This window comes from Typopeltis vanoorti, chromosome 17 (assembly GCF_054136105.1).
Source record: "Typopeltis vanoorti isolate ZY-2024b chromosome 17, IOZ_Tvanoo_1.0, whole genome shotgun sequence".
In the NCBI taxonomy this organism is placed as follows: Eukaryota; Metazoa; Arthropoda; class Arachnida; order Uropygi; family Thelyphonidae; genus Typopeltis; species Typopeltis vanoorti.
The window spans coordinates 82,169,371-82,185,036 of NC_143565.1; the positions used below are offsets into that span (position 1 = coordinate 82,169,371).

At 33.5% G+C, this 15,666-nt stretch overlaps 1 protein-coding gene across 3 annotated transcripts in view; it reads left to right on the plus strand.

The window, feature by feature from the left end:
• The window catches only part of Patronin (calmodulin-regulated spectrin-associated protein patronin), a 358,788-nt gene that overhangs the window by 110,920 nt on the left and 232,202 nt on the right, over nt 1-15,666 (plus strand). For 2 of the 3 annotated variants that reach the window (XM_090407071.1, XM_090407073.1), the window contains exon 9: nt 2,377-2,518. In XM_090407071.1, coding sequence (XP_090263197.1) covers nt 2,377-2,518 — 142 coding nt within the window. The remainder of the gene's footprint in view (nt 1-2,376; nt 2,519-15,666) is intronic. The other variant, XM_090407072.1, reaches the window with a different exon arrangement.

Consider the following 15,666-nt stretch of genomic DNA (forward strand, 5'->3'; position numbering starts at 1 on the left):
TATCTTTTTTATCTTTATTTCTCTTATTTCTGTTAACTTAACTATATACCTTTTAATCATACAATCTCCTCTTTAATATATTTCCTTATGTGTGCCTAACTCGACTCTACCTAGGAATGATTCCTTTTCAGATACTGGCAAATTTATTTTTTATTGCTGCGCCAGCCAATATCCTGTAACATGAGTTTATTCAGGTTCAGGGAATATTCCTAGATTGATTAGCATTCACTCTAACACACACTAAATAGATATCGGTACTAATTGCAGTCGTGGCCAATGATCTATCACTTAAACATATTCATCAAAATCCCTCCTGCTATGGTTCTAATTTTTTTATAAGTGTAATTTGAATTCTCGAATTCAAGCATGAGTCAGGTATATGCAACAAAACATGTTTATTGGAACTAATTACAATTACAACAAAATTGGATTAAAATACTAAGACTTCCAAATCTCTTACTAGGTTAATATCTCATGCTAAGCTAGTTACACAATGCTAAATTAATCAAAATGCACTCAGATCACAATGCTAATCACACAAAACAATAGAACTAAATGACGATATTACTCTAAATCAATTCTCTTATACATGCTACTCTTAAAGACATTTTATACAACTTGTTACTATCTGGTAAAGGTCATCCACAAAATACAAATACACATATAATTTCAGTCACATGCAACTATATAGATTCATTCCTGACTTTTCTTTGTTCAACAGAATTTTGTGGTCTCAAATTACAAATTCTTATCAGAGTCCTCTATGGATTGTCCACATAACTTAATCTAACATTAATTTCTATCTCTTTCAAAACATATAGTAAAGATCTTTACATTACCCAGTTCTTTCCGAAGATCTGTTAACTGCCCTATGTTGTTCAGGTCATCCTTCGATCAGTTGTTTCTGCGCCTGGCTTATGGCCACATCGTCCCTTCTACATTTTTCCAGACTCGAACTTATCACTGCCTCGACTGAGGGTTATTTCCGCTCCTTGGTTCTTGAGTGGGGCATCCAGCGACTGGCATATTTTCTACGTAGGCCGATGATTCGCGTGCAGCTCGTCTTGGGATCTTGCTCGACATACTCAGAAAGACTGCCAGCCGTCTGACATCGTAGGACCCTGGCTCGTCCTTTCTCCGTCCATTGGTCAGGAATCCTCGAGGTGAAATCAGGAACAAAAAGCCTCGCAATATGGCGCGTATTGCCCTCAAGATGATCCTCAATTTCCTTACTGCCATTAGGTCTGTCTTCTCGGGAAGCGTGCTTGCGTCATCTTCCGCGTATGCAGTACCCTGCAGCGTTACTGCCGACACGTGCATTTCAGACACGACCTTTGCACTGATGCTCTTTACTGTCTGGCGATTTATGACGTTCCAGACAGCTTAATAGGACAAAGTTTAACTACTATTTCCTTTTTACAAAAAATCATAAAATCTTATAATTCTCCAGTTTAGTTTTCGACTACAAAATATTTCTGATACAATTCATATACTATTACACAATTTCCTATACAACAAATCAGAGCTTTCTGCTAGTGAGCAGGTATTATCTAAGTTAGCTAGAATTCTCATGTTAGATTCTGAATGAATAATTTCTTAAAATTCGTCCATTCAGGATCTAGCAATATCACTGTTTTGATATGACCACATCTGAATTACTGTACTGAAATCCAACTTTAAAATTTCCAAATTGTTGGTTCACATGTACCAGTTTCTAGGGTGAACCAGCCATATGTTTACTCCTTTAACAATGACTTAGTTTTAGACAGATATTTGTTACCCTAGGTCATCCGTCATGTAAATAGAACTAGGATTGATTGTTTCTTCTAGATTGAATTTCATGTTGTAATCGTACTGTATAAAACCAAACTTGGGGGAAACACTTTTTTCTTGTCAGATGGAACAGTTGACAGTCCATCCGGCCAATGTGATGAGGAAAAGGGATTTTGTTTTTTCAGATCAGATTAAAAACAAAGGCCATCAAAGTGTTCTAAATGTTGAATGCAAGTAATTATTCAATTTGGTGGAGGGAGTTCATGGATAAGCACTCCTAAATTTTCACAAAAAAGTTTTTAAGAATATAGCATTTTACTTCTATATCACTAGTTCACTAACTTAGCTTGCACAGAATCAGTAGAATATCAGTAAAATAATGATGATCAACTGTTAATGTATAATTGACAACTTTTCTGGAAAAGTTTCTAACAGTTAAATTTGTAATAATATACTTTCCCTTGAGCCAAAGCTCAAAGGACTTCAGATTAAATGGATTTTACTATATGTTAATCGGGTTATAAAAGTTACTGAAATGCAGTAGTTGAATTTGCTTATCTGTTGTTTCATAACTTCAATTTATTAATAGCTGATTTTTTTTAGCAGATGATCTGTATAATCAAACTAAAATAGATGATCTTAAGCAGCTAAATAAATATTCTCAACATATGGCAAGTCCAGTTACCAATTTGCGAACAGGATCTTATGGTGGTTCTACATGCAGTTTACCAGACATTAGATCAAGGTAGATAAGACCGTAGTAGTTCACACTTATATAAACTTTAGTAGTCTCTACTTTAATAACTATATTTTTTATAATGATTTGAAAAAAGTAATGCAACATGATGTATAAAATATTTGTTACATGTTATATCATTATTTATGGTCCAAATGTTTTCTTTTCCTAATTTTCCTGAATTTTATTATTCCAAATCCCCAATTTTGCTGATTTCTTGCAAAAAAAAAAATTCCTTTCCCTCCCATGTTTATCATTGTAATATCCTTATCTTTTAGACTAAAGATATCTTTTAAAACAAATTTTCTCTCATATCTTATCTCATCATCTGTGTAACTAGGTTTCCTCTTTTGCTGCAGGCATTGCTTTAACTTTGAAGAGCTATTACTGTGTTGTAATCACCAAAGTCCAGAATGCTATTCTCATATCTGAAGAGCACTCAAAAAATTCTTCACTCAGTGCAGTAGCCATCATCCATTTAACAGTTTTCAATTCAAATGCAAAGAATGATAATAGTCTACTATAGGCCAAACATTATTTGGGATCATCATAAAAATATCAGTATTGTGTGTTCTGTTTAAACTTAGCTTTCTTAATCATTATTCTTTACAATGCAGTTTCTATGGTTTGTTTCACTGAGTGGTCACGTGATTAACAGACATCCAATTTTTATTTTGGTCTACTAAATATTTTTGTTATATTTCTCATATTCTAACTGTTGATCTTATATTATGCTATACTATCAGATGTGAATGAATATAATTCTCAGTTGTTAAAAATTATTTTTATTAGGTTTTTAATTCAAAAGAAAAAAGTGATCTGTACCTATAATATTTGTACCAGGTTCATTTCTTATGCATTTAATAATTAGTTGGTTGATTGGTTTGGATTTACAGCCAAACCAACTAGGCTGTGAAGCCCGTGTATTATGTATGGAAATTGTGTGTGCTTTTCTCACCAGTTTGCCTATTTTGTGGGATGAAAAACCCAAATTTCTGGGAAAGAAAATCCCTGCCACTCCTATATGGTATTTAATAATTTAAGGACAAGCTTGTTCATTCCAAGAGAAGTAGATTTAATAAATATTAATAAAGAGTAAATTATTATTATGAATGCACCTCCAAGGTGTCTAAGAACTCATTGAGGGAGGGCCCATTTAGATATGCATACTTAAATACCTGCCATATTACTTTATGAACACATTTACCAAAGACACTCATTCCACCCACATACACCATGAGAAGAACTTAAATCTAGCATGCTTCCTATCAACATCCCTAGCCACCTTTTGGGATGACCCTGGGGGTCTGCCTCCACTATCCATAAACTGCAAAATATCTTATATCTTTACTAAGATTCCCCTTACTAATTATTAATTTTCTATCATATCTGCTCTTCTCTTTATTCTTCAAAGACCACATTCCATCAGTCTGTCCTCAATTGCACAATTCAACAATTCATGGCATAGTCCAGTTATCATCTTGGTTACTCACCACTGTGTCTCCTCCTTGGAACCAGTGCATGCACATAGTAATCCAGTTGTGCTCCTATTGAGGCCTTGTAAAGTGGGAGTATAACTTCCTTATTTTCCTACAAGTTAGCTTTCTCTTTTAGCAGTGCTTGTTAGTCATTGTGATGATTGAACTACCTTAACAATATGTCCCTAAACTTGAACTCGCACTCCACAACAACCCTTAGTCTCTAGCTTCATTGATAACTTCCAGCATATTTCCATTAATATATTCTGCACTTATGATGTTGCTCCATCCAAAATGCATAACTTTACTTGACAACATTGAACAGACATTGTCATTTGCCTATATAGCAAATCTGTTCAAATCATCTTGCAGGGATTTTGTATTAGTTACATTTCTTATCACACTCTAGACCAGAGCCGTGCCGTGGGTAGGAGGCACCCTTGTGCAAAATTTTTTTCAGCGCCCCATAAAATAAGTTTCCATGAAAAATTTTTGTGGAAATTTTACTTTTTTAAAAGGACAAAACAGTTTATATGCATACATAAAAATAAATTTTATTTAACAGTAGTAGAACATTGTAATCACTGAAATTCATTAATAAGGAATTTTTAATAATAAATTTTCAAAAATGTTTATTCCTTAATATATAAATACAAGAGAATTATATAAATATATATATATATATATATTTTGTTTATATATATATATAAACAAAAATTACATTTATTTTATATAAAAAGAAATATTACATAACAAAGATAATTTGGATATATGCTTTTAACTATATAACAATTAGCATAAATGTAGATTTATTTTATATATTTATCCATCTTGCTTTAGCTGCCACAAAATTTTTAATAATATCTTTAATGTCTAATGAATCCATAATATTATTTTCAATTGATATAATTGATAAATCCCTTAGATGCTCTCCAGACATTGTTGACTGCAAATAATTTTTTATTAGTTTCAGTTTTGAAAAACTTCTTTCCCCTGATGCTACAGATATCTATAATGTTAAATAAATACGAATCACAATCGCAGTATTCGGAAACGTGTCAGTTAATTTATTTTCGTATATATAATTTAAAACATCCTGAGGAGCCGACTCTTTTTTAATAAAATATTGCAAAGTTTTTAATTCCTCAAATAAAGTCATACCATCAATATCGCGATTGTTGGAATCTTGATTGTCACTCAGTTTAAAGTGCAAATCTTTACAATGTTTCATTAAATCTTCATCACTCCAATCTTTTAATTTGCTAATGTCTCTTTAAAGTCCTCACTATGTTGTTTTAAGAGTATGAATCTTTCTGTGACTGAAGTTATTGTCGTGTCTAAAATCATGAAGAAAAAATTTATTTTAAAATTTTGTTTAGGATCATGCGTTGTCTCATCTGATGCTTCGTAACCAAACATTCTTGTTTTTGTTCTTTTGCGAATGTCTGGAAAAATAGGATCAATATTAAGATCGTTTGCTACTTCTTCAGTTCTAATAATATTTTCAAAATATTGGTCTGTTCGGCAAGTATTTAATTCTTGTATAACATAATCAAGATTTTTTGTAATTTTTCCTATATCAGATGTTGGATTCTGCATTATTTTGCTTGCAACATTTACAAGACTTAAGATTTCATACCAAACATTAACAGAGCAAATAAATTTAAACGAATAAATCTTTGAAATTAAGTTGTCTGCCTGAATTCTAGAATTGATATCTTTAGTTTCATCTTCCGTAATATCAAAAATAGCCTGGTAAATTTACTTGATATTATTTTTAAGTGGCTTTATTGCTTCTACTCTACTTTCCCACCTAGTAGCAGAAAGTGGTTTCAAATTAAAAACACGAATGTGTTTTTTTTAATATAGCACACTTTACAGATATTGAAAAATAATTATATAATTCCTGTATTACCCCAAAAAAATTTAGTTTCACAGGATATCTTAGCTGCATCATTAACTACCAAATTTAATGAATGAGCAGCACAAGGAATAAAAAAAAGCCCTTGAATTTATTTCAAGGATTTTTTTTCTGCAGTCCATTATGTTTGCCTCACATATTTGAACCATTATCATAAGCTTGGTCGTGTAAATCTGAAATGTTAATATTCAATAATTTTAAATAATTTTTTATAAATTGAAATAGTCCTTGCCCAGTGTGGTATCTTCTACAGATTGAAAACCCAAAAAATGTTCATGAATTTTTGCTATATTTGTATCTTTATTTTGATTAACAAATCTAATAACAATAGATAATTGTTCTGTGTGGCTTATATCCAGAGTAGTGTCAAGAATTAATGAATAATATTTTGCCACTTTAACCATTTCTAAAATTTTTTTGTTTTATAGCTTCAGAAATTATACGGATGATTTCATTTTGTATTTTATCACCTAAATAATGAGCAATGTTACTTTTTTGTGATGTTTGGATGTGATGCAAGTGTTCTTTCATTATCGAATCAAATTTAGTGAAAGTTTCTACTAACTTTAAAAAATTGCCGTTATCATTTTCAAAACGTTTTTGTGAAGAATCTCTAAAAGCTATACACTGTCTTGATAAATATTGTATTATGTAGATTAACCGTTCTATAACAGATTGCCAATATTTTTTCTCAGTTTCGTAATAATCTTTGTTGTGTGCAATCCATAATGCATTTCTTAATCACCGACATTTTAAATTCGCTGTATTTTGAACAGTTTTTAATGTGTACAGAACTTGTCTCGTGTATTTTTAGTATATGACTCAAATGTTGCCAATCGTTACAACCGTATTTGTTAGTAAGTTGGGAATTTTGACTACCAAATATTTTGTAATAATAACAGAAAACCGAATTTCGCGATTCTGAATAAACTAAATAACTTCGTAAAAGTTTTTCTCCATTTGCTAAAGTTCGATAATAGTCATCATCATCATCATCATCATCAAATTCCTGCCATGTACCCTCAAGGGGTGTACAGGATATGACAGTACTACATGAAAAAATTACATCATTACTAACTTCCTATCAACAATTTTCCTCCAAATCAGTCTGTTACTTGTCAAGACTCCAACATTATCAGATCTTATATTTCTATCATCTAAGGCACTTTGTACCGTATCAATCCACCTATATCTTGGTCTTCCTCTGGGTCGTTTTCCTGCCAACCTGGCAGAGAACACTTGTTTTGCTAATCTTTCCTCTCCCATTCTATTTAAGTGACCATACCATCTGAGATTAGCTCTGCTAACGCATTCCTGGATGCTGACAATGTCAAGTTGTTTCCTAATATCCTCATTTTTAATATGATATTGCCATTGATGCCATCTGTTCACGCCTCGAATCTTTCTCAGGACTCTCATATCTGCGGTCTCTAGTCTTTGGTCAAGTGTTTTACTTCTGACCCAGCTCTCAGATCCATAAGTTAAAATTGGTTTGAACACAGTCTTGTATACAGCTAATTTAGTGTTCCGACTAATTTCTTTCTTATTCCATATGAATTTATTCAATTGACTTCCCACGATACCAGCTTTGCTGATTCTGTTGTCTATTTCTATATTTAGTTTACCATCTTCAGTAAAAATTGTGCCTAAGTAGCTGAAATGTTTTACTTGTTCCACAGGTTCTCCATTCACAACACAGTTGACATTTTCAATGATTCTGCCTATTTTCATTGTCTTTGTCTTTTTATTGCTGACCTTCATACCATATCTATTACAACAGCTATTCAATTTAGTCAGAGAATCTTGCAGACTTGTAGCGGATTTATTTAGAAGTATAACATCATCCGCATAAAGCAAAGAGCTGACGTTAACATCTCCAATTTTCATATCAGGTTTAATACCACATTCCTTCATAATGTGATCCATATAGATAATGAATAACAGAGGGGATAATGTACATCCTTGTCTCACACCAGATTTAACATTAAACCATCTTCCTGTACTTCCTTCAATTCTAACTGCTGACTCACAACTCAAATAAAGACTAAGTATTGCTTGATATAATGCCCCATTGACACCATATAACTGCAGCGTATTGAATAGCTTCTCTCTTGGCACCTTGTCATATGCCTTTTCCAAATCGACAAAACTTAAATACAGATCTTTGTTATATTCCCATGCTTTCTCGACTATTTGTCGTAAAGTGAAGATCTGATCCTGACAGCCTCTATTTGGCCTGAATCCAGCTTGTTCTTCACCAAGCTTTTCTTCCACAATTCTTCTCAACCGTTTCTCAAGTATACTTGCATAGATCTTGCCAGGAACACTCAGTAGGGAAATACCTCTGTAATTCTCACATTCAGTTTTATTTCCCTTTTTATATATGGGTACTATGAGAGCTCTACTCCAATCATCGGGAATTCGTCCCTCTGTCCAGGCTTTCTGAACTATGCAGTGCAGCCACTGTAAGACTCTTATACCACCATACTTCAGCATTTCTGGTCGAATATCATCTACTCCTGCTGCCTTTCCACATTTCAAGCCTTTGATGGCTTTTTCCACTTCAAGTATGGATATGTATTCCTGACTGCATGCCTGGTCAGTGTTTTTTATCACTGTGCTGTCATCACTGCTTGTTTCATTTAGCAGTTTTTCAAAGTAATTACTCCATACTTCAAGGATATCTTTTTCTCCTGTTTTCATTTCACCTTTATCATCTCTAATTCCTTTTACAGCACTCTTTCCTCCATTCCTAAGCTTCTTCAACAACCTCCAGAATATTTTGCCACCTTCTTGATATTTATTTTCTATATTCTTGCCAAAGTCCTCCCATGACTTTTGTTTAGCTAGTTTTACACACTGTTTAGCTTTCTTACATTTGTCTCTGTATTCTGTAAGAGTAAAAGCTGACTTATTTGCCAGGAACTTTTGATATGCTTTCTTCTTTTCCTTCACTGCCTCTTTAACTTCCTGTGTCCACCAGGGAGTTCTGATTTTTTTTATCTTTGCACACAACCTCACCACATGCCTCTCTGGCAGAATCAATCAATGTTTCCTTCAGAGTTTGCCACTGAATCTCCAAGGTTTGATTCCTGTTCTCAAACTCTTTCATTTTCTTTTCAATAATATTTCTGTATTTTAGTCTACAGTTTACATCTGAGAGCTGCTCAACTTTTATTCGCTTTAAAACTTTCTTACATGTTATTCTTTTCAATATGAAATTCAATTTTATCCTGCTCAAGACTAAATAGTGATCACTTCCAATTTCAAATCCTCTGTACACTCTGGTGTCCTGCACCAGGGAGAAAACATCACTATCAACAATAACATAGTCAATGAGACTTTTCTTATTCCTAGCCTCTTCTCTCCATGTGAATTTGTGCACATTTTTATGTTGGAACATGGTGTTAGTAATAACCAGTCCATGTCCTGAGCAGAAATCCAACAGATATTTGCCATTATTATTAGCTTTGCTCTTTTCTCCAAATTTTCCCAAAATATTTTTGTAAGTCTCACAATCATTTCCTACTCTACTATTTAGATCCCCAACAAGGACCAACTTTTCATTTTTCATTGTGTCAGTTGCTTTTTCTAAAGCCTCAAAAAATTCCTCCACTTCTACCTTAGTAGAACCTTCTGTGGGACCATAGGCACAAATAAGTCTCATTGTCCAGTTCCCCATTCTCATATTTGCCCACATTACTCTACTTGAGACTGACTGCCATTCAAGAAGATTAGCCTCGTATTTTGTGTTGAATACTATGGCTACTCCTTCTTTTCCTTGATTGTCATTGCCTGAATATAACATTTTGTATTTATTGCTCAGAAAGATCTCACCAGTTTTGGTCTTTTTTGTTTCAGTCACCCCTATTATGTCGATCTGGTACTTATCTAATTCCTCAGCTAGCTCCATTTCTTTGCCATTCAGGCTTCTTACGTTGATAGTACCGATCCTTAACTCTGGTGATGTTGAGTTGGGGTTTGTTTTCAGATTTGTTCCAGTAGCTGACTTTTCGCTGTTCGCCCTGGTTCCCTGGCGAAAACAGCGGGGGCCTTGTTTAACCGGGCGACGCCCCAGCCGGCATGAAATTTTGTCATGTTGTACCATCATTTTTTATTTTGGTTTAACCAATAAGAATACAATTTGGTCGGCTAAATCCCAAATTGCCAGCCCATCCTCGTTCGTTCAGTATCAAAGTAGATACCCAACAGGGTGCACCACGAGAAGGTGAGGATTGGACATTAGGTCAGAAGCCCTGGTCGGTTCTCCGCATTCCTTTAAAGGCTATGTGGAGGTCTCCTCTCAGTTATACAGCTTTGACCCTTATAGTATGAATTGGAAAGCTTGCGGCCAGATTTATCTTTGGGAAATTCTTTATTAACTACTTGACGCGAGCAATGCTCAACTAAACAATCTCTAAGTTTGGTAGTTATATGATTTGGCCAAGTACCTGGATCATTAACATTAAAATTTAAAGTAAAATTTGAAGTTTCGTGTTTCGCTGAATCGGAATCCAATATTTCTTCTGCTGCAACTTCTGTAAACAATCCAGTTAGGCCAGTTTCATTTTCACATGTAACATTTGTTTTTTCATAGTTATCTTGTGTCCTCTCTTTTTCTGTAGTAGAGCTATACAGAGTACTTGCTTCGTCAGAACTTTCTGTTCTTCATTTTTTATGTGGTCCTGAAGTTAAAAATTTATTCAGCGATCCAGCCAATTTATGTTGCAATTGTCTTTTCCTGTTTTGTGCACCAGATAACTTCTTTGGCTTTTTTTCGACATCTAGGGTTTACACACTTGGTTAGACTTTAAAATAAGAAGAGCGTTAAAAGTTGTCCACCAAAATAAATAATAATTTCTGAAATTTTCCCTTAAACTTATTTTTTAATTGCTTAACTGACTATTATTTTTAAAGTGAATGGCCCAAGACTATTTTTTTTTATTACAGAATTTGATTTTTCAGATGTTTTGAATAATAACTATGCTTACATTTTAGGTATTTTTTGAAAATTAACATGTAGAGATATTGGCCACTGATTGATTTCTCAGTGATATTTATTTAATATTTTTTACATTCTGGTAATTGTTTAATAATTAAGAAATTTCTAGAATATTAAAATTATTTATCAAAGAAAGTAGCAAAAGGACCCCAACCCCAATGTCTTCCAACCAGAAGAAGAACAAATATATAAATAAATCTCTTATTGAAAATTATTTATTTTCTAGACGTCTACCCAACATAACATAAAAATCTTTTGTTTTCAAAATAAGATAATTAACTAAAATGAAACAATTTAACTGATTTTCAAACTTAGCAAAAAATATAATAGATATACTTACTTTGCGTGAATAATAATCCAAATTCACAAAAAATTTACTAAACAATAAATATATTTTATAAAACAAAAGGCAACTGCCCAGTAACACTGTTACTGTAACGCACAAAACGAAATGATGCAAAAATACACCAAAAAAGTATCAAGAAAGGGCCAATTGCAGTATGTATAAACAAAGATCATCTAAAGGGTTTTATAGCTCATAAATAACCTATGTTTATTAATTTAATTCGAGCTGTCAGCGTGCTGATAGTCTATCCTGCATATATACGGGATTTTTAGCTATGGTCCCTCAGCTGATTAATATATTTATAATTTATAAACTTTATAAACTCCTCTTTGCCGACGACCAAATAATAATTACAAATTCTGAAGATAAACTACAGAAAGCTATTTTAGATCTAAATGAGATATCCAAAGATTATGGTATGATAATATCAACAGAAAAATCAAAAACTATGTCCTTTAAAGGACAAGATCCAGCAAGAACTAAAATAGTAATAGATAACAAGAGCTTAGAACAGGAATTCATTTAACTACCTAGGATGTACGATCACATATGAAAACGAAAAAGATATAAACGTAAGAATTGCAAAATATTTAAAAATAACAGGCATAATTAACTCTATATTTAAACCAAACCTAGTTCAAAAACAAACCAGACTAAAAGTATACAATACATTAACCCTACCAGTCTTAATGTATGGAAGCGAAATCTGGACAATAAAACAAAAACCATATGTTGCACCTGCTGTATATAGCAGTTTCTGTTGGAGGGAGGATGTGATTCATTGGTATTTATATTCCCAGTTGTCTGTAATTGCACTATTTGTTGAAAAATATATTACACAGTCTGCAAATGATATCTGTGAACCTTATCCGGTGACATGATAAAACTAATTGGTTTTCGTGTTTCTGCAGTATAATAGCTGTTGGGGATAGCGTATTGTTTACTGCAGGGAGCGAATTATCGCTCAAATGTGAAATTCAGGGCGAATAGAGACTCCAATTTGAGTAGGAGAATTCATGCATAATATAATTTAATATATATATAGACTATAAAAGTTTATGAAATTCACATCATGTGATACTTTATGGGTTGTTTCCTTATGTATCTAATAAGTGGGTTCTAAAATGTTTAGTTTTAGTATGTATGACTATAATTTTTTTTATTAATAAAATATAATGAGCACATATTTAACTGTCAATGGGAAACGGCGCCTCTTTATTTGGTAAACTAAATGCTCTATTTTTGTAAAATATCTTGTTGCCGTAATACGGCTGAACGAGCACCCTTATTAAGCAGCGCTGTGAGGCAGGCTGCCTCTATGCTACATCCTGTCGACAGTACTGGGCAAAGCACGGCGTAAGAATGAATTCAGGGTCTGTCTTAAACTAACAATTTCCAATAAAACTATAATAAACAATCGAGAATATTTATAAAATTTTCGCTGAGTCGATGCTTACTCTGTGAAATAAAATCTGTGGTAATATTGATAACATTTCACTTCAAACGATATAATTCAAGAATAAGAAAATTTATATATTTTTTATTGTTTCCCATGGTGAAATGGCACCCCTATCTTCAAGCGTCCTTGTGCAGTGCACAACCGCACCCTGCTCTAGACCATCTCTGGTATCATTAATATCATTAACTCAATGTCATGCTAAAGTAATTGGGAAAGCATATGTATATTGTATAAGAGATATTCCAGAGTATTTTCAAATATCAAAAAAGGAAGATGAATATAGCACCAATGTGTGTTTCCTGAAGATATAAGTACATGTCAGAGGGAAAAATTTTTTCCTAATTAATTTTATAATGAAACCTCATTGAGTTATTATTATCATCAACATATTTTCAATGTTGTTTCTGCAACTAATACAAACAAGCATTGTTTGCGATTTTAAATTATGTATTTTATGTAATAAATATAATAGCAAGCTTATTATGTTCAATAATTTTGCTATTAATAAAAATTTTAGAAGTAGTATATACATGTATTTTATGATTTTGATAATAGTGGAGTTTTCAATAATCATTTATTTATTCCACTGAGACATGACCACCATATCCTAATGAAACCTTTTGCTGTGTTCATCACTACTATGATTAAGTTGAATAGGAAGAAATCGGATATGAATCAAAAGTTGCTGGCTACTAAGTCAGCATGTTCTTTTAGAGATTATAGAGGAAAATGCAGAGAAATTAATATTCCAAGTAACTAATCAAAAGTCATAAAGTTTTGGAAAGAATATAAAAGATAAATATGAAGGCAGCAAAAACTCAGTTTAGAAAGGGAGGAATGAGCACCACAAAAGGAATGGCATATTACAACCAAGGGATAAATAATGCCTTAACATCTCATTCACAATGTTAACTTAATCAAAAAATTGACATCACCCAAGAAATCTAAAAACAAAAGGAACTTAAGAGCAACAATGCTGATTTTTCTACATCATTTGGTTTATCTTATTTACTTTCCTTCATAACTGTCTATATCTGTGGATCAGTAAATTGTGCCTTATTTTATTTTAAACTCCATTTATTCTTTAGAAGAGATGAGTTAAGCACTGTTGTTGTATAATTAGAGGGGCCCAATCCATTTCTTAGCTCCCTGTATTGCATCTCGTTACTAGATGTCTACTTGGATGCAGTAAGCTGGCAGTTTAGGACTTGGCAACTAAATTATGTTATGTTTTTCTGAAACTTCTTTTTAATGTGACTTCCACTCATGAAAGATCAATTTTCCTGCTTTCATTTAGGAGTGTCCCTTTTTTTAATGTCATTGGCTTTTTACTCAAGAATTCTTAGGATATTACAGGTGTATTTTTTTGAGACAAATGTATGCAGAATAATAGAGGAAGAAAAATCGCACATACCTTTTTTTGGATGTTGTTGGCTGTCTTCTTTCTGCGATGTGAATACTTCTGCTGTTAGGGTGTTTAAAAGGAGAGCGAGTTTTGGAAAAAGTGGGGGGATGTGTGACAATGTGGGAGAATTAATTTGAAAAACCTGGGTTTTTTTATATAATATATACATATATTATTATTTTTAAGGGTGCTTTTTTTGGAGGGGGGGAAGAGATGAAAGAGGGGCTGAAAATAGAAATCTTTTTTGGGGGGGTATGGGAAAAGGGGGACAGAGGAGAGGGTTAGCGGGGTGTGAGCCGTTTCGACCGTGTGTCGTTCTCGGAACTCATGGGGTAAGCGGATGCTATGTCACATTGGCTTGGTGTTTCTGCCTTTGAAGTGCTCTTACTAGTCAGAGTTGTGACCTAATTTTTATGTTACAAAAGCAGACAAAATAGTCTTAAAAACAATAGTTTTTTAAGAGGAGTAACATAGGAATTTTCCCAGAAATAATACCTATATAGCTTCTCATATTTGTATTTGCTATGGTTGAGTAGAGTGGCCTTCTTCCAGCATATCCTGTGGTGGATATCTAAAGCATGGTCTGTAAGTCCAGCGTGGCTGTAATGGTGGAACTGGATGTAGTCCATTTGTTCAGAAATACTGATGTTGGCTGTCCTGCCTGTTAGGCTGTTGTACGACCAACCTTATTAGGTTCCAAGTTCTGCAACTGCAAGGAACATGGTAAACACCTAGTATATATAGAGAATGTGACTGGTCTTTGGGAAAGCAGATAAAGGATACCCATTGTGGTCTTTAGGTGGTTATAAGGTTGTATTTCTTTAGGATTTTTGTTAATTTTTTGGATGTGTGCCAAATATATCACATGGTGATACTTTGTATAGTCTGTTCTGGAGGGATTGCAGTTTTGGGGTTTAATATTTTTGAGGTTTGGTTGGGGTTGTGGTCGTTGGCTAAGAAAGTTTTGAGAATGCAATCAACTTCAGTAGTTAGGGCACTGTTATCAGAACTGATTAATTTTGCTCTGTTATATAGGGTTTCTATAATCCCATATTGTTGGGGGGGGGGCTGTTGATGTCTCTACCAATATGTGTGGGTTTTCTGTAAATGGGGAATGACAGGATCCATATCAGGCTGGCATGTAATCAAGTTGTCTAAGAAGGAGAGAATGTTGTTTCCTTTCTAAGGTGAACTGGATCCTGCAATGTTTGATGTTTTAGATATGTTAAGAAAATGTTGAGAGTATTCAGGCCATGTGGCCGAATGGAAAACACATCATCTACTTAGCATAGCCAAACAGTGGGTTTATGTGGGGCAGATTTTATGGCTTTCTCTTCAAAGGTCTCCATGAAATAGTTGGACAGTGCTGGAGAAAGCAGGGAACTTATAGCTGTCCCCTCTATCTGTTTGTAGAATTTCCCTTGCCAAGCAAAATAGCCAGAGTTCATGGTGAACTGAAACAGGGCTGAGGTATTTATTGGGAAGAAATATGGCTTGGATAATGTCCAGGTTGTCTTTGAGTGGGGCATTAGTGAATAGAGAGGAC